The sequence below is a fragment of the Anabas testudineus genome, chromosome 17 (assembly GCF_900324465.2).
Source record: "Anabas testudineus chromosome 17, fAnaTes1.2, whole genome shotgun sequence".
Taxonomy (NCBI): Eukaryota; Metazoa; Chordata; class Actinopteri; order Anabantiformes; family Anabantidae; genus Anabas; species Anabas testudineus.
The window spans coordinates 20,286,526-20,311,495 of NC_046626.1; the positions used below are offsets into that span (position 1 = coordinate 20,286,526).

The 24,970-nt window shown below is 40.7% G+C and overlaps 1 protein-coding gene across 2 annotated transcripts in view; it reads left to right on the forward strand.

Annotated features, from left to right (window-relative positions):
- The window catches only part of LOC113172011 (extended synaptotagmin-2-A-like), a 33,478-nt gene extending 8,977 nt beyond the window's left edge, over nucleotides 1-24,501 (forward strand). Inside the window, exons 3-24 of one of the 2 annotated variants that reach the window (XM_026374792.1) lie at nucleotides 1,560-1,601; nucleotides 3,129-3,263; nucleotides 4,094-4,170; nucleotides 4,955-5,027; nucleotides 6,631-6,720; nucleotides 11,355-11,410; nucleotides 14,109-14,229; nucleotides 14,450-14,626; nucleotides 14,751-14,833; nucleotides 15,281-15,329; nucleotides 15,490-15,579; nucleotides 15,712-15,807; nucleotides 18,632-18,694; nucleotides 19,430-19,504; nucleotides 19,650-19,736; nucleotides 19,822-19,971; nucleotides 20,466-20,917; nucleotides 21,062-21,160; nucleotides 21,243-21,374; nucleotides 21,473-21,578; nucleotides 21,711-21,760; nucleotides 21,915-24,501. In XM_026374792.1, the coding sequence (XP_026230577.1) occupies nucleotides 1,560-1,601; nucleotides 3,129-3,263; nucleotides 4,094-4,170; nucleotides 4,955-5,027; nucleotides 6,631-6,720; nucleotides 11,355-11,410; nucleotides 14,109-14,229; nucleotides 14,450-14,626; nucleotides 14,751-14,833; nucleotides 15,281-15,329; nucleotides 15,490-15,579; nucleotides 15,712-15,807; nucleotides 18,632-18,694; nucleotides 19,430-19,504; nucleotides 19,650-19,736; nucleotides 19,822-19,971; nucleotides 20,466-20,917; nucleotides 21,062-21,160; nucleotides 21,243-21,374; nucleotides 21,473-21,578; nucleotides 21,711-21,760; nucleotides 21,915-21,960 (2,349 nt within the window). In that variant the 3' untranslated portion in view covers nucleotides 21,961-24,501. The remainder of the gene's footprint in view (nucleotides 1-1,559; nucleotides 1,602-3,128; nucleotides 3,264-4,093; nucleotides 4,171-4,954; nucleotides 5,028-6,630; nucleotides 6,721-11,354; nucleotides 11,411-14,108; nucleotides 14,230-14,449; nucleotides 14,627-14,750; nucleotides 14,834-15,280; nucleotides 15,330-15,489; nucleotides 15,580-15,711; nucleotides 15,808-18,631; nucleotides 18,695-19,429; nucleotides 19,505-19,649; nucleotides 19,737-19,821; nucleotides 19,972-20,465; nucleotides 20,918-21,061; nucleotides 21,161-21,242; nucleotides 21,375-21,472; nucleotides 21,579-21,710; nucleotides 21,761-21,914) is intronic. The other variant, XM_026374793.1, reaches the window with a different exon arrangement.
- Nucleotides 24,502-24,970: the final 469 nt, after the last annotated feature.

Below are 24,970 nucleotides of genomic sequence, written 5' to 3' on the forward strand. Positions count from 1 at the left end.
AAAGTAGAATCACTTTATTAGGTGAAGTTGATTACAAGACAAAATGGGTCATACTGCGTGAGATCCACTTCTCCACGTTTCAGCAGAGTTGTCATTGTAATCCAAACGAACGCATCTTGTGATGTGATGTCATCGTCAATGTGAGCTTGTTTATTTATGTGTGGGACGCATGTGGACCGTTCGGTATGTGGTGCTGTTTTGGGTGGTTTCATTAGTCATATAAGATCACATGAGCTAAGTTTATGTAAGATGGAGGAACCCTGTCATCTCAATGAGAACATACATGCAGCATCCTTTTTTGGTTGTTTATCTCTGGGATGACTCTGGGATTTACACCCATCTCTGGGTGTAAAATCCAGTTCGACCTTCACGTGAGTCAACTTGAGGACAGTGGACGCAGTTAGATTGATTTAAATATGTCACGCATGTATCAGAAACGTGGTTGACACACTTCTGTGTAGTCCCAGTGTTATGTTTCTTCATAATAACAACACTGTGTTATAGCTGCCATATGCAAATTGGACAAACGTGATGTCTTTTCTTTTGTTTTCGTTTCACTAGAGATAAGGTTGGATTTGCTGATTGCTAAAATATGTTTTGGATATCAGAGACCTTATTAGGAGATTTGGATTTCAGTGTAAAGGACTTTGATCTTAGGTTATAAACATGATAAATGCAAAATAGTTCAGCACAGACACACAAGCACTGTTATTTGTGCATACAGTAATCTAAAAGTAGAGCTGGTTCCTGTGACCCTAGTCTGTATTTAAATACCTTACGTTTATGTACCCAAGTCTTCACTCACGTGCGTCTGCCACAGGCCGAAGTGTGCAGAGTCCTCCCAGTGTGTCAGTTACGTAACAGGTATGTCACAGTCGATTCTCAGGGCTCCACAACAGCTTTGATGCTGCTGTGCTGACACCTTGTCAGACTACATCCTACTACTGTGGTTTGTGTTTATAAATGTGTAGCATGCTAACATGTTAAACATGGGATGTCCTTTTAAAACTAGATACAAACTCTTAATTAAAATATGATTTAAGTCTGACGTCTGTGAGTAATGAAAACTTGTAGAGTGGGCTCTGTTTTGGGAACGTACTTCTTCCAATCTTCCAAATTTAGCTTTCTTTGGGGATGCCAAGTGTCGCACAGTGTGTGTGCATGTTTGTGGACCTTAGAGGCTGCATGTGGTGTTCTCAGTGTGGCTGTGTGCTCTGCCAAAGAGAAGTGGCATGGATGAAGGAAAAAGGATCCGGATCTGTAGTAACTTCGCACTTTGTGCTGATGTTGATGTTGATTATCATTTGATCTGCTGATTTGTTTCCTCGTTGTTTTAGTCCACGAAATGTCAAAAAGTAGTGAAAACACAGCTTGACGGAGTACAAAAGACACCTCAAATGAGTAAAACTACCTGTAGAATACAGCTGGAGATGATGATGAACTAAATTTGAACTAATAAATTGATGATTTAGTATAGTGACTGATGGTATTCATATGAGGGAACTGATGAGAATTATGTATAAATCATCATTCATGTTTTCTTCTGTTTTTTATTCCAGGTGCATTATCCAGATGTGGAGAGGGTGGAGTGGCTGAATAAGGTACCTACACACACACTTTATCCGTCTTATCACCATCAAAAATCATTTCGTCTCTCTATCTGTGTCTCGCCCACTAGATTGATCTGTTGTACTTGAGGTTCTGTTAGCCTGTTAGCTAGTGGGTGGCGGGTATATAAATAGGATCAGAAACTAGATCTCTGATAGACCCTGACCCAGAGCTTCGTCTCCAGAGAGAGATGGAGAGTGGTAGTGAGGAAGAAGTGCAGAGGAAGTGATAGAGAGAGGTATAGACAAAGGACTAGAGAGAGAGAGAGAGTGGAGTTGGCACCTGAGAGAGCATCACCTGCACACACTTCCAGTAAGATACCAATGGATGCTGATGACCAGCACTTAAAGACATAACGATAATGTTTTAAGTCGTGTTGTGTTTTTATGTTGTTGTTGTGGATGTTAAGAGGCTCAGAGTCTGATTTAAATGGACATGTATGATTAATGCCTGCTCACTTGCATTTTAAACTTCTCACCAGCTGAAGATGGGAGCAGTGAGCGACCATAATGACTAAAACATATAATTTACACAGTCATAGAGGAAATGACTGGGGCATCCTCATCAGATAGTGTGATTATATTTAGCTTTCTTTCCTCATTCTTGTGTACATACTTTACTTTGACATGCTCACAGCATCTCAATAAGCCAGAGGGAGGGACCACACCCTACAAATATATAGTTAGGTGTTGATCAGCAGTGAGAACATTCCTGCCTGTTCGCTCACACAGGTTCACGCTGTCTCCTTTCTCAGCCAGTAAAAGACTTATCAAAGCTTTTTCTGTGTCACTGAGCAGCAGATGATACACTGAGGAGAGAAACGCTCTGAAATCAAAGCCCTTACAGAGCCCGAGTGTGTCTGCGGCAGATAAATGTTGGCCTCAATCGTGATTGCTAATCTGCAGCTCAAGGAGCAGTTCTCTGGAGACTTGCTGAACATTGTTGTCCTATAAAATTCTTGCTACATCTAAATGTATTACTTACGGCTTATTACGGCTTCCTGGTTCATTCATGTGGATGTGGATAATTAACTCATTTGTGTTTCTCTCAGGCTTCTCTTCTTCTCACAGTTTCTCTTCAAGAACGTTTTTAGATTCTCAGACTTTTCTGCTAATAAAAAATACAAAAAACACCTCTTAATCTGCTTTTATGCTGCTGGACACATCAGGTTTTTAAACTTGTGGAAAAGGAATAGATTTTATTTCATTAAATTCTCTGTGCAGATGATTAATTTAGATGTATTGATCAAGATATTTTGGCTCGTCCCGGTCTGAGTCTCTTAAAATTAGATACCAAGTCTGTTTGATCATATTAATTACCAGCTCTAGTGAACTTAACGTGACTCACACATTCATTTTTTCAGCCATTAATCTGACAGTTTTGCTCATATGCAGTACAGATCCTTGCTGATGTTTACAGTAACAACTTTCCAAAGAATAAAGGAAGTCATCTGAACAAGGTTTTCCTTCGAGTTTGCCAGAGATATTTTTCTCATTTCTTCTCCTCCTCTCTTCTCCCAGACGGTGAAGCAGATGTGGCCGTTCATCTGCCAGTTTCTGGACAAGCTGTTCAGAGAGACCATCGAGCCGGCGGTGAAGGGAGCCAACCCTCATCTGAGCACCTTCTGTTTTACCAAGATCGACATGGGCGACAAGGTGATGAGGCAGCTGCTATTGCTGTACTGTAGTACTTTACACACACACACGCACTTGGTTACAGACTCATTCTCTGCAGATTCCCAACTTTCTGAAACATTCCTCATGTCCTCAGGGTTCACTGGGATCTTTTTCTTTCCATTAGCAGGATATTTGCTCAACAAAGATAAAACAGATAAATAGACTGACACTGACACAGCGTTAGTTATGAATTATTCCCTTTTTTATAGTTGCACGTTTTAAGTAAGTGAAACAAAAAGTGCAAACCATTACTGGTCATTTTATTTTTTATGTACACACTTGTTGGTGCAGGCAGTTCAGTCCAGTCTAACACCAGCACGTTTTTGGGAAGTTATGAGGAAATTTTCCAGGCAGGTTTGTAATCCTGTGGTTTTGGGATAAAAACATTATTTTGACAATTCTTTAAAAAGGTAAAATAATAATTTCAAGTTTTGAAATTGCCCAGTGTTAGTCAGGTGAGATTTGAAGAGCACTGTCAGAACAGTTGAATTGTTTCCACACTGCTGTCAGTATCAGGTTTGTTAAACTGGTTTAACTCACAGACTCTGTCTCAGTGTAGGTGTTAAGGTCCTGTATTGATGTGTTTCTATTTTTGTCTACTTGCTGCTACTTGCATGAACTGAATCTTCTCTTCTGTCTCCATGTCGATCACAGAGCCCGAGTTTTTTAATCTGAACTGAAACGTGTTCGTTCTCGGTTCTCACACCTTCTTTTGTTCATTTCTTTTATAACCACATTCTGAAAGGTCTCATTCCAGAGCACGGTCAGAGCTCATGTGTTCCTGTTTTATCATATTTGTGTTTCTGCAGCCACTGAGAGTGAACGGGGTGAAAGTTTACACAGAGAATGTGGACAAGAGACAGGTCATCATGGACTTACAGATCAGGTACACTATAAACCGTTCTTGTCTTGCTAACGGTCCACTTGTTTTTTTTGGGTACTAGAAGTCTGGTGATATTACATATTTGGTCAACAACATCTGTCAGACGTTTCAGATTACCCTGCTCTGTCTGTGGCTCCATTAGGTTCCACTGAAGCCATAAATATTTAAAAACCAGACTTATCCTTTTAGAATAAGTGTTTTCATCATCATGTCATCTGTTGCTCTGGATCACACTAAAGGCACAGGCTGTATGTGATGATGGATATAGCGAGGCATGATGCCTCCCACTGGTTTTCATCTGAGCTGCTTTGAAGTCTGGACCTTCCAGACGCTGCCTCAGCTCTGACCACACGTCACTCCTGTTACTTACTGAGCTAAAAGATGTATGTGTTTCAAATCGGTTTGGTAAATGCTTAGAGTAACTCCTAAATCTAATCTGGAAGTTGATTCATAGAAATCAGAGTTCTTTCTTGTTAGTTCAAGAAAAGTTGCCAAGTGGCTTCTTCAGTCGGAGGAAAGGTTAAAGACGTCGTCCAGACTGAGTGTAGAGACACACACAGCTCAGTCTAAGAGGTAATACAATACCCTGGTGATTCCTTGGTGTCTCAGAGAAGATTAAATTAGTATTTGAAAAGAGCTGAGACCAGGACTCGTCCACCTAAAAGAAACCAAAACAATTCAAACATAATCATCCACACACAGGAAGTTAAAGACCACTTCACTTCATTTGCTTTCATGATGTGACATCAGGTGATTTTATTTTATTTATTTTTTCTCTTCCTTTCAGTTTTATCGGGGCCACAGAAATCGATGTTGACATCAAGAAATACTACTGCCGAGCTGGAATCAAAAGTATACAGGTATGATGCACAAGGACAAAATGCATTTCTCTGGTTTCTGGTTCTCAAGTGTGATATAATTGCAATAAAGTGAAGTGGAATTTGATTAGTTAATAAAAGTAAAATGAAGGCGCCAAATTGGGATCTCAAACTTGGATCTGTGGGGATGGAGGAGCAAATATTTAAACCATGAATCAATTATTAAACTATATAGGAACTGACCATTTCTTCATTGCATCACGATTCTAAACAAGCCGATTAACCAAATGATCTGTGACAGAACTTTCTGAGACTTTGTTGGTGTTCGCCCTCATTCCTTTGACCCTGACCACACTATTAACCCTTGACCCCTCCAGAGACAGTTTTACATAATATGTTGACACGGGACTGATAAAGGAGATGCTATCCACTCAGCTGTTGGCAGAAGATCAGGCCATATTTGTTGGCCAGAGATTAGAGAGGTGGAGAATGTGAGGCGAAAGAAGAGTCCGAGAGATTTGTTCTGAGAGCTACAGTCAATATTTGCCTTAGTGTACGGCTTAGATTTAAAGCTCTCATCCACGGGTTTGTCAGCTTTTCATAGACTGAACTGAAGTGGTGCCGACATATTTCTGACAAATACATTAGCTTAGAGCTAATCATGACTGATGAGTCGTGTTGAATGTTCTTCTCTCATTGGCTGTTAGTAAAATAAAGCGTCTCCCTCCAGTGAAACTGCTTCATTATTAGCTTCATGTTATCTGTACAGCTTCCTATAGGCAGGAATAAGGTAGTGAGGATTAACAAAAGCCTGTCTTCAGTCTTTCCACTTCCATTTTGATGAGTACAACGTTGGTATTTGATTACCCAGTGAGCTACCACCGAATTTGGTGCTGTAGGCGGTGAGTGTGCATATCTGAGGTTTGAGTCACTGCAGCTACTGAGAAATCATTTTCCTTAATAACTGTGAGAGGAAACTTTCACTCACACAACATTTCAGAAGTGTAAGCCATGTCCTCAGTTAGAGTTTGACCTCCGTAAGCTTTGACCTCCATCAGTTTGTCCGTCTGCTATAAGAACCACTTGGATTTGAGCCTGTGTTCTCTCAGCACCACATTGAATCACGGCCAACTTTCATGTGAAGACAACTTGTTTTTATTATTTGTTTTTTGGAGAGGCACATGGCCCAGTGTGTTTCCCAAAACGAGTCTGAAGTTACAAAACAGACGAGCAAATAAGGAGCTTCACAGTAAAGACTAATGGACCCAGACTGATGCAGACATTATCCAACAGGAACAATGAGTGCAGCCGTTTTATCAGCTGCATCACTGCATAAGGTTGTAAAAGCCTCCTCATGCATTTGTATGGATTTTGACTTCTGACCCTCTTCAGCACAATAATCATCAGGTGACACCTCCAGAACCAAAACAAGGAAAAGTTATAGTTGGAAATGTAAAAATGAGTCCTGGTGAAGAGAGAGGTTCATGTAGCAGTGCTGCAACTCTGGAAGACAGACTGTGGCTCCTCCTGCCCCCTTTTCATAATCACCCGTGTCATGAGAAATCTGGGAACCACCAGAGCTCTCTGATGAACACTGGACAAGAGTAAACACAACATTAAAAAGATATTTCCTGCTCTCGTCTAGCTTGATGGAGTGATGAGAGTGGTGATGGATCCACTGCTTGGGGACATGCCACTGGTCGGAGCCCTGTCCATCTTTTTCCTCAAGAAACCCGTGAGTACCTTGACCTTTGACTTTTTAAGCCTGTTTACCAGAAATATGAGAATAAGAAAGTCATTGTAATCATCAGGTTTTTGTCTTTTTATTGATTTGCATCATTGTTCACTCCATTATTTACTACATTTTAGCCACTGTACCATTTTCCTCTTCACTCTAGTTCCTGTCCTCCTTTATCAGCACATTCCTTCTCCACAACTACTGTCTTCCTTCCTGTGCTTTGGCACATTCTATCTTCTAGATTCAGGATTTGATATTTGCGCTCAGAGGAACAAATACACCATCAAAAGCAAATCAAATCGTCATTTCACCAGAAACTGTGTATTCACTTTGAAATTAGAAGAAGAAGACGTCTGTGATGGCAGCGTCTAAATATATACGATAAAGTAAAGATCATGAGAAATGAGAGAGAACATTTACAGCAGGTTCAGAAATGGTGTCATCTACTTGTTTCACAGCTGCAGTATCACTTCTATTCATCAGCAGGCGTTGTTTAAGTGTTGAGGTGGGTCCTCACATCTCTCACCACAAAGGAAGTGACATCACTAGTGCTACCTTCACTTGCTTCAGGCTGGTTTATTCATTTACTGCCAGGCTCTATTGTCTGTGCTGTTTACTGTGTAAACGTAAACTCTAACATTAGCAGGAGTTCAGTTCACACAGGACACACCTGGTTCCTGGTCCAAATACAGAACATCTGACAGTCTCTGCTTATAGAGTCATTAAATCCGCCCTATGTTGTAGTCTTCACACCTTAAAGTAGAGCCAGGGCTGGTTTTCACCTTTCTGCTTAAATACCCCTTCACCTTCCTGGAACTCTGTTCAGCTCTCTGGTTATTATTATTAGAGGTCTTCAGTGAGTTTGGTGATTTTCTGTAGCAGGTGTTGATGTTTTATTTGAAACCTGCTGTGAAATTGTCAGAATAACATCGGCTGTCCTGAGTTCACTTGTAACAATGGTGCATTATTGTAGTGGCAACACTAGATTCACATTCCAGTCATTGTCTGGTTTTATCTGGTATGCGGTATTTGAATATCTTTGCCTTTATGACGGCCAGAAGTAATATGTGGGTTTGGCTGTAGAGCTCATCTGACTCTGTGTCAGAAGCTTTTTTCTTTTTATGAATCAGTGTTTTATAAACTTTAATGCCAACCAGAAAGAGAAGGACCTCTCTTTATCAGTGGTTTATCATTTGTCATGAGGATTTCTGTCTTATGTTTTGATCTTAATCTGTCAAACAAGACAAAAGCACGCGAGCTACAGCTGAAAGCTCAAGAAAAAACTTAGAATTAAGTTTTGAATCAAAAGAATTGCATGAATCACAGGGCTACTAATAAACTAATGCAAAGTCAGGAAGAAATCTGACTTCAGACGTCCCAGGGATACGTCCCAGGGATACCATCGTACCACCTTCCTCAGACCAGGTTTAACATTTACTTCCACTAGAGAAATGCTGTTGTATTAAAAGCAGGGCGTCATGTTTGCATATGTCTTGATACCATAATTGCATCTTCTGTCATTTGTTTAGTGAAAGTTTCATTTTCATTATATTTTTGGTGAACCCCCCCCCACAGCTTTTATTGTCTTCCGGTGCCAGCCTGACAGAGCAGCATTGTGGTCCACCACGGTCTACATCTAGAGCGCTAACTAGGCCACAGAAACAAAAGCACCCACTACACTGGGCTGCACATTTCTGAGCATAAGTGGAGTTTGTGCAGATGTTTGGAAACATTGTTCTTAGACATCACAGCCTCGGTCACAGCGTCTTCCTACAGCTAACTTCAGCTTTCTCAGGTCATTCACAGCATGTTTAGGATCCACCTAATGTGGGGACAGGGTACTGCGAGGAAAGAAAAGACACCCAGTGTTTCGTGGTGGTTTCTAGTTGGTGGTTTTTAATGTCGGGTGGTTTTCCTGTTGTAGAAATCAGCCTTTTTTGACTTTGAGTTTCTTGACTGACTGCAGGACATTTGTATTTTCATTCTTTCCTCTGTGTATTGTTCTGTATCCTGCACCACTGGATGCCACACAACCCCAAATCAAGTGCTGTTTTGTTTTCATTTCATTTTTACTACAGTATACACACTGTATTATAACCACAGTTATAGTGCAATATGCTTGCTCATATTATTTTTAGTCCATTTCTACATGTGTGACGTTGATCAGTGCTCTTCTTTTTGCTGCAGCTGTAATAACGGATTGCAGCGTTTGACATTTTAAGCCTCTTTGGTAACCTTTTCCAGCTTTGCGTTGACTCTTAATCCGACACATACGGCCACACACACTCCTTCTTTGTCTAATTCTTGCACTTGGTCCATGATATGTTTTAAAATGCAAACTTACTGACATAAGGTCATCTCCCATGTAGGAGCACATGCTGTATATATATGTTATCTTTGACAACTGGCCGCCTGCTCACACTCCTTCTATGGTCAGTGGACTTGTGTTATTTTGAGCCGGCTGCCTTCCCAACACACAAGTCTGGTGATCGTCTTGTGATCCAGAGAGGACGGTTTGTGTGATGGCGATTGGACACTGACCAGTGGTTGATCCACATGTGAAGCACGAGCACTTCAGGCTGAGGCTGGTTCACTAAATAAAACAGATTCTTCTTCTCCTCAGCTGATTGATTTGTTTACTCTGTGAAAATCGAATCAGTCTGATTATCAGGACAAAGCGTCTCACTCAGGCCAGTTAGTCGCTTGCTTGCTCGTCCTAACTCAGATCCACACAGACTGTGGCCTGTTGGTTCACGGCTAATAATTCAAGATTTAAAAATAGTTATGGCTACGACACCAATCTACTACTAATAATACTACCATCATTTTACCATTACAACTTAGTCTAGTGCTACTGATGCTAATACAGCTGTTCCTGCTGCTTTTAACTGATATGAGGACATACGTATCCACAATTACAGTAATGTATTAATTAATTACTTTAAATTAATTAAATTAATTTTTACAGTTGTGCATTACTTCTGATGAAACTTGCTCTTAGACTCAGAAGTAGACCTGTTAGTAGCGCTGTTGTAATTCACGCTACTAAATGTTTTTCTTTCAAAGTCAGAATTAGGTTTTATAAAAAGTTTTAGTACAAATCCAGGCACATGGTTGAATTCCGTTTTGTCACTCATGTGATTTTATGTAATATTAAAAAAAAGTACTGGTAGTATCTCTGTTAGCTGACTTGACTCCAGCTGTAAACACGATGTTCAGTTGACATCGAGGTGTGTTCGGTATGTGTGCATGATTCAGCCTCATTAGATGACTCCTGTTTGACCAACTCAATGACACAGTCTTTAAAATGTGACCTCTCCTCACAATCCGGTTCCTCAGGTAACCTGGTACTATGTTAAGATAATAACTGGTTTAGAAAACCAGGTTTCTCTTCCATAGTGAGCAGGAGAATCCTGGTTAACATGCCTGTGGGATTCCTAACTGTGTGGAGGGAACGTTTTAGTGCCTGCAGTGTTGGGTTACATCATCTGGGCGCCCACGGATTTGCACATAATTAGACTTAAGAACTTGTACAGTGAATAAAACCAGAGTGTAGTGCAGCACCTTCTTTGATGTGATGGTAAACTGACTTATAGTAAGAGTACAGCAGCAACCTGTACAAAATTGGTGCAATGGCGGTGAATTTACTGTACATCTATTATATGGAGTTAAATATTGTTCTGTCTGTTTGCATTCTGTCAGAAAACCTGTTGCTTCCTCACCTTAATGCAAAGAGAACAGGTGACTCTTTAGTTCATGGTGCTGTTTCATTGCACGTTAACATATTTCAGCCTTTTCCTAATCTGCAGTTTCTACTTATCTATAATGTAAATCTGTGGTTCTCTGTGTCTGTATTAACAGACACGTAACATTAACTGTCAGGCTGAGAGGAAACAATATGAATCTGGTCTGCATCCGTTCTCTTATCTCCGGCACAGCCTCAGGTTAAGATTAATTAATAAGATATAATCTGTATGTTTTCTAAACTGAAGTTCAGTCGTTAACTGTGAATTAATTTCCATAATGTTCCATCAGCTGTTCAGTATCGTCCTTTTTCTGCTGGTGATGAGGAGTCATTTCAGTCCTTTAAAAATGAAATCCCATCCTCATGATTTGTTTCTGTAATGTTCTTTTCCATTTCACTACTGTTGATTTGTTAATGTAATGTCATTTCCAAAGACAGCACTTCCTGTCTGTGCGAAGACTAACCCAATCTGCTCCCCCGTATTGATTATTGGGTCGATTGTTTTCGAGTTCAGGTCTTTGGCTCCTGCTGTGGCCGCTTTGCTGACTCATGACAGCATCAGTGAGGAGTCGATAATGTGCAGACAAAGAGCTTAGTGCTGGGAAAATTTACCTCAGAGAGTATTTTGGTTTCACAGAGACGGCTGCACAATGTCAGCACTGACGTACCGAAGTCGAACATGTTTTACCGGATTCTCCTGAGAATTAGTAAATAGTAACGTTAACAGGACAGGTGGTAATTCTTCTTACATCCGTCTTCTTTATCATATTGTAGTTTAAACGAGTTTCTGTAGTACCGAACTCATCAGAAACTATTACCTTAATATTTTATTCAAATATTATTGCTTCTAGGTTAAAAGTCCAGTTATATTTCTTCTGTCTTTCAGATGCTGGACATCAACTGGACAGGACTCACAAACATGTTGGACATTCCCGGTGTCAAGTAAGTGTCACATTTAATACATACGTGTTTCTTCCTTCTACATTTTGTGGCCTCACACAGACCCTGTGATGGTCTGTGTGCACATACACATGCACACGTCCAAATTCATTTGATAACTGAGGCCAGGCGGCTTCACTAAGGGAGCTGGTTATTAGAGGCTCCTTTAATAGGTCTGTATCTGCTTTGTCTCTACGTGGACACGAACACAGCTGTTTACAGGTCTTTAATCTGTAAACAGCTGTTTACAGGTCTGTGATCTGTTGTGATTTTTTCTAACATGACACCACTAAATCACCAAGTTCAGAATTTCATCACATATTAATTACTCAGGTACGATGCTGCGTAAACCTTCTGTTTGTCTTGAAAGGACTTTAGTGCGTATTCATTTAAATATTTCATGCAGATATAATGCAGTGAGGGAGTTTTCTTAAAAGACGTTGTGAGCGTATTGATTAGGAGTGAGGCCTGCTGCCAGTTAGCCATAGTGACCCACAAAGAACCTGTCTAATGCGTTTTGCCATGCTGTGACAATATGGATGTTTTAGGCGAGTGAATAGCTGCCGCATAAAAACTCATTATGAGATTGTAATTATACTTCTGTGGTTGATGCATGCTTGTAAAAATACTAAGTAGGAAAGCAAGAGATCAATTAAATGGCTAAAATACTGCAAAAAAGGCTGCAGTGGAAATGTTTTCATATAGAAAAAGACATGTTTGCATTGTTCATGGCTTCTTCTTTTTCTACGTTGATCAAACTAGCCAGCGGTTTAAATGTCAGGGACTTTAATTACAGGTTTTGTGTCCTTCGATGCAACATTGAACCCCAAAGGCAGTAAGAGTAGAAGTTAGTGCTTTGTGAGTGTGGTTCATTTATCATTTATGTAATGTTGCCTCGTCTAGAAAAGCACAAAACATTTCATTAAAAATCTGTCACGTTTTATTAGAAACACAATTAAAGAGTTTTTCAAGCACCAAACTGGAAAAATTGAGTTTTTCCCAAAAATATCCCAGTTCACTTTGAAGCCTCCACGGTAGGAAAACTGAAATCAAGCTGAGCCATTGGAGTGCGCAGCGACATCCTCAATGTTCAGTGTAATAAGAAAATGAAACCCAGTGGAAACGCAGCCAGAGAGCTCCATCAGGTTTCTGCTGCTGAAATCGTTCCATTTCCACCAGATCACTAATGATCTTCATTTTCTCCTGCAAGTGACAATAAACACATCGAAAAGCTTTGTTTTGATGTGTGCCAGTTCATTTAGCCTTGTTATTCTTGAGCACTACCTTATTTCCATACTTCCAGTAGTTACCTACTTCCTACTTTAATTACTTACAGGTGGTTAATTCCTAATAATACAATAAAACCTTTTAATACAAGTATCTACATCTGCAAAAAGTACAAAAGTTGTATTTGTAACAATGCAGTAAATTCTAACTTCAACCACTTTGCAGATACAAATTCATACAATTCAAACAATAATAATCAATTATTATGGAATAACCAGCTGTCAGTACATAAAACTCTGAAATAGTGAACATGAGGAACATGTTGCATCTTTAGAATTTAGATTTAAATAGAAACTAATGAGAGGTGTGTAATATTGTACATAAACAGATGATTTTCTTTTCTTTTTTCTGCACATGAAAATAAGTTGCCCAGTTTTTACATACAACAGGAACCACAAGGCCCAAACCCCGACCTAATGGTGGTTAGAACCCCGGTCCTCTCCTGGCTGTGCGGTTCTTCGTCCACATCAACGTGTTGTTTTCAGCAGAGAAACTCGCTGCGGTTTCCAAGAGACGCTGCCCTGTGAAATGTCACTTTCCTTGTTCGACAAGTTTGTAGGAGAACAGCTCAGTGTGTGTGTGGTGCTACAGACCTGCCCTCTGCCCCACCCTCCTCACTCTTCCTGTGTGTGTGTGTGTGTGTGTGTGTGTGTGTGTGTGTGTGTGTGTGTGTGTGTGTGTGTGTGTGTGTGTGTGTGTGTGTGTGTGTGTGCGCTCATATTTCCTCACTTTGCATTTTGCCCTGAAACAGAAGGAAAACCTGAAGTCACTCCGCTGGGTTCCTGTGTGCAGGATCGAGTTTAATTTTTATATGGAACATATTTATTCCAGACAAAGAGAACGACACACACGATGTCAATGACGACACCAACACACAAAACCATGTCTTCTTATGGACATAGTGAGATGTGTGGAAACCACAGTGGGAGTTTACACTCATCTGGACTAATACATGTGATTGGTGAATAAGCAGGATTTGATGTGTAAACACTGAAGTTATTGTTTTTCTGGTGAAGGAACTGATCCAACATCAGCTCCTTACTGGGAATTAAATCTTTCAGTGAAACAGATGAGCTGTGTTTTAGCACAGGACGCTGCTGCCCTCTAGAGGAAATAGAGGAGATGTTTGTGCTCCTTCACTGAACAGTACAAAGTTCAATACATGGTTAATAAAATATTGTATCTGTATTTTTTATTTACTTGTATTAATTTAGTTTCTTATTTGGGCTCTTTAAGCTCATTGACACTATTTCAGTTGACAGATGATTAATTAAAACACTTGTAATATGTGTATGTAAAATAATATTTTAATTAGTATTAATAATTTAGACTTTCTTACACATTATATTCTTGTTGTTCTTCATACATATTTATTGCTTTCCTTCCTCTTTCTTTTTCTCCTTCTCCTCGTCAGTGGTTTGTGTGACAGCATCATTCACGACATCATCTCCAGCCAGATGGTTCTGCCCAACAGCATCAAGATCCCTCTGGTTGGAGCATCCGAGATGGCTCGGCTACGCTTCCCCATGCCCAAGGTAACAAACATGCAAAACATTTGATGTAAAGTGAATATGATGAATGAAATACGTGTTGAACTAAAGTTGCATTTCTCCATAACAAATGTAGAACTATCTACTGTTAATTGTTTGTTCTTAGTTAATAACATGATATTTTAACACTTCGTTACCAAATTCTAAACTAGTTTTACTTTCTACTGTTGCGGTGGTTTTCTTACGCTCTCGTCTGTCTCCTAAGGGCGTCCTGAGGCTCCACTTCATCGAGGCCCAGGACCTGCTGAGTAAGGACACATACATGGGAGGGCTGATCAAAGGCAAGTCAGACCCATATGGGATCATCCAGGTCGGGAACCAGCTCTTTAAGAGCAAAGTCATCCGCGAGAACCTCAACCCGAAGTGGAACGAAGTGCACGAGGTGAGAGACTGAAGGAAATCTGTGGCACTAGAATACATCTGGTTTTTAACTTAAATAATCTGGGAAGGCAGCAGATCAAGTCATACAGACACAGATTCAGATTCAGATGTGCGTGTACTTCCAGGCGCCGATTTACGAACACTCAGGACAAAATGTGGAGATTGAGCTGTTCGATGAAGACACCGATGAAGATGACTTCCTGGGAAGGTAACGCCTTTTCTCTGCTCTGTGTTGTTCTGTGAATGCTGATTTATCTTATACTCAATAGACAGAAATAAGTACTGACACTCAAAAACACTACTACTAAACTCTAATGTGTAGCAGCATGGATCACTCTGCGTTTCAGTGTTTAATGGTTTAATGAGTTCCACATGTATTCACATCATATTTTATTAAACTATTAAATCCATATAACAGGATTCCTTATAAATGTTTGCACTGTGCGTAATCGGATTTCACACTTGATATATTTGATAGCATTCGTCCCCCGGCCCTGAAAGAGCTTTTACTGTGACTTCACAGTGATGTTTAACGAGTGCACGGCCGCGCACATGACTTTATTTCCCACCAGAGTCCATTAACACGCCACAGTCGGTGTGATGAGTCAGCCTCATCCAGACGTGTTCGATGAACATTCATGTACGTGTTTTTCAGACTGTTGATCGACTTGGCTCAGGTCCAGAAGGAACAGAAGGTCGATGAGGTAATCTGCATCTTTTCCTCGCCGAGTGTGTTCAGCAGTTAGCTCCATGTTTAATCGAAGTGTTTGTCCTATCAGCTCAAGCTTCAACACTCATTTATCAGAGAAGTAGTTCTCTGCTTTGGAAACTGTGGTGATATTAACATGTGTCATCCATCTCCAGTGGTTTGTGTTGGATGATGTGACAAGAGGGAAGCTGCATCTCAAACTGGAGTGGTTGTCAGTACTGTCCACACCTGAGAAGCTGGACCAGGTACGGTACTAACACTTCACATACAGAAACAACTGCAAACACACAGATACTGTAGTTTACTGTACAGCTGAAGCCTTGACCTCTACTGTGCATGAACATGACCAGTTATGCTGCCTCTTACTTTCCCCAAAGGCGCTGACAAGCATCAAAGCCGATCGTGACCAAGCCAGCGACGGCCTGTCGTCCGCGCTCCTCGTCGTCTTCCTGGATTCAGCCAGAAACCTGCCGGTGAGTCAGTCTGGTCCAACATCACAGAGTTCAGCAGCGGCAGTTTGATGTTATGTGATGTTATGTTTGTTTTTTAGTGATTGAGTAGGATTAGGAAGTAGCTCACTTCTTCAGCTTTGTACGAGGAACATTAAAACTAATTAGTTGAACACACGTCTTTGCTCCTCTGTACATTTACATTTGCTGCTTCAGTCTATTCTCTGAACCTTTCTGCTCTCTATTCTTTCTCATCTAAAAGCTGCAATAGTAAGAAAATATTTCTAATCAAGGTTCAGCCACACGTATTGCACCTGGGACCTGTTTTATTTCCTGAGTCCTGTCTTCACTCTCAGCTGATGAGTCAGGCAATTTTAAAGCTTCTACCATAAACATCTGTTATTAAGTTTTAATTAAAACCTTATTGTGCAGCGGTAAAGTTAATAAATTAGCGTCAGTGCAGCCATAGAGAAAAAGAGCAATGAGCTCAACGTCACACTGTAAAAATATCTTCAAACGTTACAGTATATAACATTTTTAAAGAAAAAGCAGCATGAATATCACATTGATATAATAAATAAGATCTTCTTTATTATTATTGTGAACTTCAGAAGTATTAGTATTATCTAGTAGGTTTTGGGTTCACAGACCTGAGTTAACTTTGAATCATCTGTTGTTGTTTACTTGCTCTTTGATGAGATATTTCCTGATATAAATCAGACCTTTCTAACTTTGACATTACATTTTCTAAACTGAGATATTAATAATATTACAGTATGTGTAGCTGACATGCTGAAAACTGCAGACGGGTGGAAATCATGCAGCTTTAAGACGAAACACTGCTGCTGCTCCTGTTTATACTGTTTATACATTTACTCAGAAATGATCTGGTTTGTTTACAGTACGTATGTGTTGATAGTCACAGCAGTCTAAGTAAAAAACAACTTTGTGCGTTAAATCAATAAAGACGTGTATATGTTGGAAGCTTGAACTCTGCCATGCAGGCTTCACTTTCCTCTTCTTCTCTGCTGCTTCTCTCCCCTTCTTACCTGCTCCCCCTCTGAAGAGCGTCTTTGAGGGGAACTTGGGCTCTGGCCACTTAAAAGAGAGGCGGGCCGCCGGCCTCGTGTTTTGTGAGAACACCGCCTCTCTCTATAGGACCCTGTTTGTGAGTCCGCCGGCTGTTCTCTGCATCCTAGAGCAGTTTGGAGAAGTGTGATTCCTTCTGCTCGAGTTCATGTTTGCTTGTTTTTGCTTTTGTTTTTAATGAGCATGAATCGTTACTGATGCACGAGCTGGTTTCCCTGATTTCATTATTTGTTATGAATGTTATTTGTTGGAGTTTGACTCATTAGAAATCTGAGGAACATGACTGTGACCTGAAAATGAGCACGCAGCATCGAGGGTTTATATTTTAGGGCTGTCAAAAGCGTCCTTCCTCCTTCATTCCTCTTCTTAATATACAATAATCTATCTCTCAGGATTAGCTGACTCATTGTACAGTGTTCATTAATCTAGTTATTTTGTGGAAGCTCAGACACCGACTGTGCTGCGCTTTATGTCCAGTGAGATATTTACACTCTTTACATTCTAGTCAACTCCTTTTTTAAAGGTGTGGTCACAGTTTTTGTTTCATAAAGTAAAGAATGAATGAATATTTATGCTTTTTGATACTTCTTAGATTCTTAGAGCAGGGACCATGAATTCTCTGTGGATTGCTTTTCCATCCTTCCTGTTGAAAACCGTCCTGTGTGAACAGGTTTCCCCCCTCAGTGTCCTCTGCTCTGGATGCTCACAGTGATGCAGTGCGTTAAGGCCCCCTTCTGCTGCAAGGTGGTCAGTGTCGCATTTAGGCAGTAGAGTAAAACCAGAAATGGAAAATATCATTACCCTGGTGTAAAAAAGTCACTACGCTAGACTGTAGAATAAAGCAGGAGGAGAATCAGACCGACAACCAGTGTTTCTGTTTGCTGCTTGTCCAGCTGCTCACTCTTTATTCCTCTTCTTTAATTCTACACTGCAGGTTGCAAAAAGCTCTATTAATTGTATAATGTACTTTAAATTGAAGCTTTTCAGTCAGTGTTTATCACTGACATCATTTGAGAACCCGTCAGGCTTCAGTGCTTTCCTGCATTTCCACTGTATTTTACAAGCTGTGATGTTTCTGCTAAGTTGTTAGAAACCCAGGAGAACAGCTCAGAATAAGAGTTAAGAGTTCCCCTGATGTGTTCTGCACTGAATTTGTTGTACATAAGTAAAATCAGTGGATTTCAAACCACTAGAAGATGTGTTAATATTCCCTGAGTGTCACTATCCGAGCTTCTTCTCAGTCCAAGCGGTTCCTTCCCTCTAATCCTCATTTATGTCTCGTCTCCATTTTAATCACTGACCTCCATTTAATGTTGTGTTGTTGTGACTAGAGTCCAACTAATATTTGACTGACACTGGCTGATGAACAGCGTATTGTAGGGTTAGATTGTTGTATATTCAACTTAAACACTATATTTATACAGCCATATTTGCTTTTTGAATTTACTCCTTGAGGTTAATTGAGGTTATTGTTATTGTGGAACATGTCCTGCCACAGTATCAGCCTCATACGTACAGTATTTGTTGGGCTCTAGTCTTGACGCCATGTCCAGGTTTATTTGGGAAACGACATTAACCATGTGATCACCCACATTGTCTCTCTGTCCCACTGTGTCCTCATGTTGGCGGTGCTGCTGCTGGTGGTGGTTGTCATCTTTCTGTCCTCCTCCCTGCATGTTCCTCCTCTTCCCTATAACCTCCTGGTGAACGTGTGTGTTTGTTTGTTCTCTCCTGCCTTGTCCCTGGGGGAAAATCAAAGCGCAATCCGTTAGAGTTCAACCAAGTGGGGCTGAAGCCGGCCTCGGTCAGTAAAGCCATCAAGGTAATGACATGGTAACGAAGCACATCCATATCGCTCAGACACTGAGGAGCGACACAGTGGAGACAGTACACATATTAGTAGAACACAGATTGAAGCCCAAACGTGACTCAACATATTATTAAACCCGAATTCTTGGGGGTTCATTTAGCAGTGTTCCCATCAGGGGCTGGTGACGCTTGGCTACCCAGGATCAGTGACTAATGCTAACTTTAACTCCACGAATGATGTTTGTGGACTATAACTGTGCTCCGCGTCTTAACAATGTGTTTTGTCCCCAGTACTGATTATTTACACCTTCGATTCTAAAACTTTTAATTGATCTTTTCTTCCATCCTGATGTGAATTATTTAGATTTCCTGGTTTGGGGTCCTTTTTATTTCACACCTGATGTTCTTCCCGTCCTAATAACCTCCCATTAGAAGTGACACATTTTCCCATCAAGCTCTGAAATGTAGCACTGGGTATCATGTTAAAGATGTGATACTGCATGCCCTAGAGTGCCGTGAATGCTGAAATTATACTGTAAAGCTACATTTCCTGTGGCTAATGGGATACTTCTTCGAGCTAAACTCTTACCAAAGCATTTGCTCCATCACTGCATCATCACATTTTAAAGGACGTATTCATGCTAACTGAGCTCTATAGTTTCTTAAAGTTATAAATGCATGTGAAGATCATTCAGACTTTTCCAGCTGCCATTTTCCTTTGTAAAATCTGTTTTTCCTAATTCTTCAGTCTGGGAAAAAAGTGAGCAGCGATCCCAGTCCGTACGTCCAGTTCAGAGTGGGACACAAATCTTTTGACAGCAAGGTGAGATAAAGCTCAATCCACATCTATACTCACTGTCATTCATTATTATTATGCTTTATTTTAATTCATTAAAGATGGAATAAGTTATTTAGACACCTGAGCTTTTGTCTCCTGCTTGACTCCTCTCTTTTGTGTCCTTTTCCAGACTAGATACAAGACCAACGGACCAGTGTGGGAGGAAGCCTTCACCTTCCTCATCCACAATCCCAAGGTCCAAGAGTTGGAGGTGGAGGTATGGAAGCTTCTTTTGCAACAACAAAGTAAAAAAACTTTTTAACGTTAATTCTTGGCTGACGTTTTGTGCCTCGTGTCTTTAGGTGAAGGACGAGCGACATGATTGTTCTTTGGGGACGTTAACGATGCCTCTCAGTCGTCTGCTGGAGGCAGAAGACATGACACTGAACCAGCGCTTCCCCCTCAAGAGCTCCGGAGCAGGCTGCACCCTGAAGATGAAGATGGCTCTGCGGGTAGGAGGAAAACCTGTAGATGGTGGTTTTCTCATGAACTGAGGAAAGAAATGAGCCCTTTACCACTTTAACTCCAAGCCATTATTTTAAAAAGGAAATCATACAATAGAAGGGCCACGAGGGACTCGGAGGTCAGACTGTTAAACCTTTTGTTGTGATACAGGACGTTACATCATGGAGACTGGAGGAACTACTCCTGTGTTAAGCTTAATATAGACTGGATGAATAGATGTTTTGTGTTGACAGCCACTAAACAGAAAACTTGAAAATGCCAATTAAGAAAGCAGCTCAGCTGAGTTGAGGTTACAACAAGGTTAAAGACGTAGGAGCTAATTTGAACTTTTAACCAACACAGGATCAGTAAACGTCTGAACTTCAAATGCGAAGGAGCTGGTTTTGTTTTTGATTTTGGAAACTGACTGACGTCAGAACAGATTTGAGGGAAAGTATAAAATAAAGATGTCAGGTGACTCTTTCTTTTTCTCTCATTTCAGGTGTTGTGTCTGGATAAGAACCCATCCTCACCCTCAGACCCCACCCCATCCTCAGTACAGGTTCGCAAGGCCAGTTCGTCCAACCCGATCCCACAGCCCTCTGTTTCTTCTGAAGTGCCCAAACCTCCCTCCTCCACCGCCGAGATCCCCCGCTCTGCCACTGTGTCGGCTCAGGACATGCTGAAGCGGCAGAAGCAAGCAGAGCAGCCTCTTAAGTCTGCGGGAAGCACAGACTTATTGCATGGTGTCGGAGGAAGAGGAGGAGGAGGCGGCGGCGGCGGTGGTGGTGGTAAGAGCCTGGCGGAGACCGGGAGGAGCACGTCTAACCTGACAATAACAGGGTCACAGCAGTACCTGGCTGGAGGCAAGGAACCAACACCCAGCATCGCATCGGACATCTCTAACCCCTACGCTGCCCAGGAGCTGCAGCAGAGACTCCAGCACCTGCAAAAGTATCTATGAGTCTAAAAGTATTCATCTGTACACCCCCTGATCAAACTGTCCGGTCCAGAATACTAGTTCCTGATTGGCTCCCCGTTGTCCTTTAACATGCATGTTACCATGCTTGGTTTAACCCTTCGTCTCTGTCTCTGCAGTGGTTCTGGTCCCGGTCATTTCCCACTGGGTGAGATCCAGCTCACAGTCCGACACAGCTCCCAGAGGAATAAACTCATCGTGGTCGTTCACAGTTGCAGGTTTGAGCCAATAAGAACACGCAGTTTATTCTGAAACATGTCCTTTGTGCAAGGATTCTAATCACTTCGTTCACCTTCACAGAAACTTGCTAGCGTTCACCGATCATGGCTCTGATCCTTACGCCCGCCTCTACCTGCTTCCCGACAAGCGGAGGTCGGGCAGGAGGAAAACTCACACGATAAAGAAAAACCTCAACCCTGTTTTCGATCAGACGTGAGTCAAACTGTGTTGGTCTTATTCCTCGTAGATAACTCCATTGGTAAAACGCTAGTTTAGGTTTTACTGTCGTCTTTCTCTGTTTTTCTGTTAAGGTTCGAGTTCAGCGTTTCCCTCGTGGAGCTCAACAGGCGGACTCTGGATGTCGCCGTGAAGAACGGCGGAGGTCTGCTCTCCAAACACAAAGGCCTTCTGGGAAAGGTACAGCCATATTCTTTTCTTCTCATGTGATAACAATCTTATTTTTATGTCTTTAAATATTAACTTAAATACATAAAACAAGAATAGAATAGAATCTGTCGATATGAGAAGTCTTATGTGTTTTTTTATCAGGTTCTGATTGATTTGACCCACGAGGACATCACCAAGGGTTGGACACAATGGTTGGTCACTCAGTTTGTGAACCCTTTGTGTTTATTGCTGCACAAATAAGACAAAAACATTAAACTTAACCTGTGGGATTATCAGTGAAATACTCCACGTGTGCAATGAGAAACAAAACCTCTGAATGAACTCTTCTTCTTCCTCCTCCTGCAGGCACGAGCTGAGTGAAGACGGCCTGATGAAGCCTCACCAACTATAGACGGCAGCGAGTCTTCATCACTATCATTGCTATCACCCCTGAGACCATATCCCCACACTTCCACATTATACACTTCCACTAAACTCTACAGTACGACGTGTTTTTGTTATTTCCATTACTTGTTAGCATGAACGAGGACACAGAGAAGCAGCTTTAGACATTCATTTAATCACATCAGTCGCAAGCCAAACCTCCCCTTTAAGACGCGAGTGAGAGTGAATGACTAACGGCAGTATGTGGAGAAAAGACAGGACAGTAATGTAGTGCGATGGAAGATTATATCACATATTTATAGAAGAATAAATCTATATAGTCTATTTTTTTGCTATTGCAGCAGTTTCCTGCCTCGAGTGTCCGTAAAGAACGATGATGTAAAAGTGTAAATACTGTATAATGATGCTGGATAAACAGACGGCGTATTCTAGGAGAGAGAGCTCTGTCGTCTCTTCCAAAGATTGTAAGTTTATCTTATTTGATTTATTAATATTATTCTTTTTTTTTTATATATAATTAAAAACTTTCTGGACAAGGTTTGGTGAAGCAGAGCAGGTGGGTGGCCGGGCTCGTTGGAAAGATGCCACCAAAGAGAGAAAAGGATTTTATTTTTGGCTTTATTTCACTGTAATAACGAGTGGAACGATCACAGGACTTTAACAAGACGCAGGTTCCACATTAGTTGAGTTCTTTTCCATCTGGTCGTACACCAGCTGTTAGACTGAAATAAAGCCACTGTAGATGTTTTATAAACTGAATATTTGCACATCTGTGTTTCTTTTTTATCTGCTGGGGATCATCTGTAGACTCTTAGCTGCAATTTGAAAACACGTTGTTTTAGCAGGTAGTTTTTTCTTAATTAAAAGTTGATTTATGTGATTGTGTGTCATGTTACATGTCAGTTGTCAAGTCTTATTTAGATTACTTTTTTAAGGAATAATTTACATTTCGGATTTTGCATTCTTGTAATTTTCTTGTTAGATAAAACATGAAGCTACAGTCTGGAGGCTGTTAGCGTAGCTTAGCATAAAGACTTGAAACATGGGGTAACTCTATGAACAGGTGACAAACCTCCTCTGCAGTTCACTAATTAATATTTCCATCCTGTTTGTATTAGTATTTGCACCTTTGCAGCATAATTAATGAATGAGTGTGTTGAGCAGTTTTTCCCACAATCAGAGGAGCCTTATGCTAAGCTAAGCTAAGCTAACAGCCTTCTTCACTACTCAGAATGATTGTTATTGATCTTCTCCTACAGCTGTTGGTAAGAAAGTGAGTAAATGCATTTCCCCACTCTTCCTTAAAGGTAATCTGTGCATCACATCCACTGTATTTAAATGAAAACATTAATAATCCTCCATTTATCTAAAGCCACTACTCTAAGTGAACATGTTTCACACTGTCTGCTGTGGCGCCCTCCGGTGGAGGTGGTGAGAAAAGACCCTGAGGCTCCTGTTAGAAGTTTCCTGTTTGATGAAAAGTTTCCCAACCTGCGTAATCTTGTCATCTTCACCACTCTGCTTTTGTTTTTATGAATTAATGTGTTTCTCTAATCATTGTAACAGCTCCTGCTGATTTTTCACATTAAAGCTGTTGCAGCTTTCTTTTTTATCATTTAGCTTTTAATGTGAAAAACCGAGAGAATGAAAATAGAAACCGAGTGACATTATGCTGAAATCACCATTAACATCACCTCCCTCTGTGACTTTTATGTGTTCATACTGGCTTCGCCCTCCCTTTGGACCAGACCAGTATTTTCCAGCTTTATATGATAATTAACAGTTTGCACACCTGCACAAACACTGAAGGCGTCACGAAGACTGTCCACGATCTGCAGCCGTAAACCTCTGCATCATTTAAAAGGTTCCTTTAATCATAGAAGACAATTAAAAACTGTGGCTTAAAAAAAGAAAATAAAAAACATTTGTTGTTTCTTTGAGGTTGATGATGGACGATCTTTGTCAGTTCAAGTTTTTTTAATCAATCAACATTAGTCTTAATTTGTCATTACTTGTCATTTTTTTTACATTTTGCTGTTCAGAATTATATTTTCATTCTTTTTTGTGCACCTACATTGCTTTCATGCACATTTTACTAAAACACTGATGCAACTTTACTGCCCAGAGAGGTTTTATGACGGTCAAATGTACGATTCCACTTTGTTTTGCACGCAGGCAGTTGTGCTGATACAGAGGTGACTGGTGTGACTTGTGTTTGCCTCAAACATCAGGGGAGTGTTTTCCGTATCTGTATGTAGACTGTGCCATTCTGCTTTTACGTGTGTTCATGTTTTTTATTTGTTTTTCACGTGTCTGTGTTTTTATTTTCTAAGAAGCAGGAGGTTTGTGTGTAAGCCATTGGATTCGAAAGCTGTTTGAAATCCGTCTTCTCTGTCGTCTTAATTTATCTTGTGCCTTAAAATTCACTCGATGTTTAAAGAGAACCAACAAAATGCTATAACATGTTTAAGAATGTCTCCTAAATATCTTTTAAAATGAATAAAGAGCTTTAGCTGGCTTTAGCAGCATGAAGCTGTACAGCACTGTGGCTTCTGACTCATCTTTTTGTGTTTATCCCTTCACGGAGCTTTAAGGTGAGTTAATCGTCTAATTATTGCTGTAATCCATCTTTGGGCTGCTGCAGTTGGAAGTGGAGCTTTTGCCAACATCATCTAGATGTTGGTCTTTAAACGGTGCACAACCAGGCTGTCTGGAGTGATCTGTGCTCACAGATCAGTTTGACTTGACCTAGTGATTAATTCAGTCATCAGGTCCTTTGAACATACACTTAAATTAGATGCTGCTTGGAGTGTAGCATCAGTACCAAGGTTATTTCTTCATGTGGGGAGCAGGTGCTGGATCACCTGCTTTGCTGCTTGACTTCCAGATAATGAAATATCTGTAATATGTTTTCTCTGCATGTCTGAAAGTTGAGTGATAAGCTCCATGCACGTTGTTCTTCATGTATAAATAAATGTTGTTTTCATAAATCCAGTTGTTAATGCAGGATCACAATC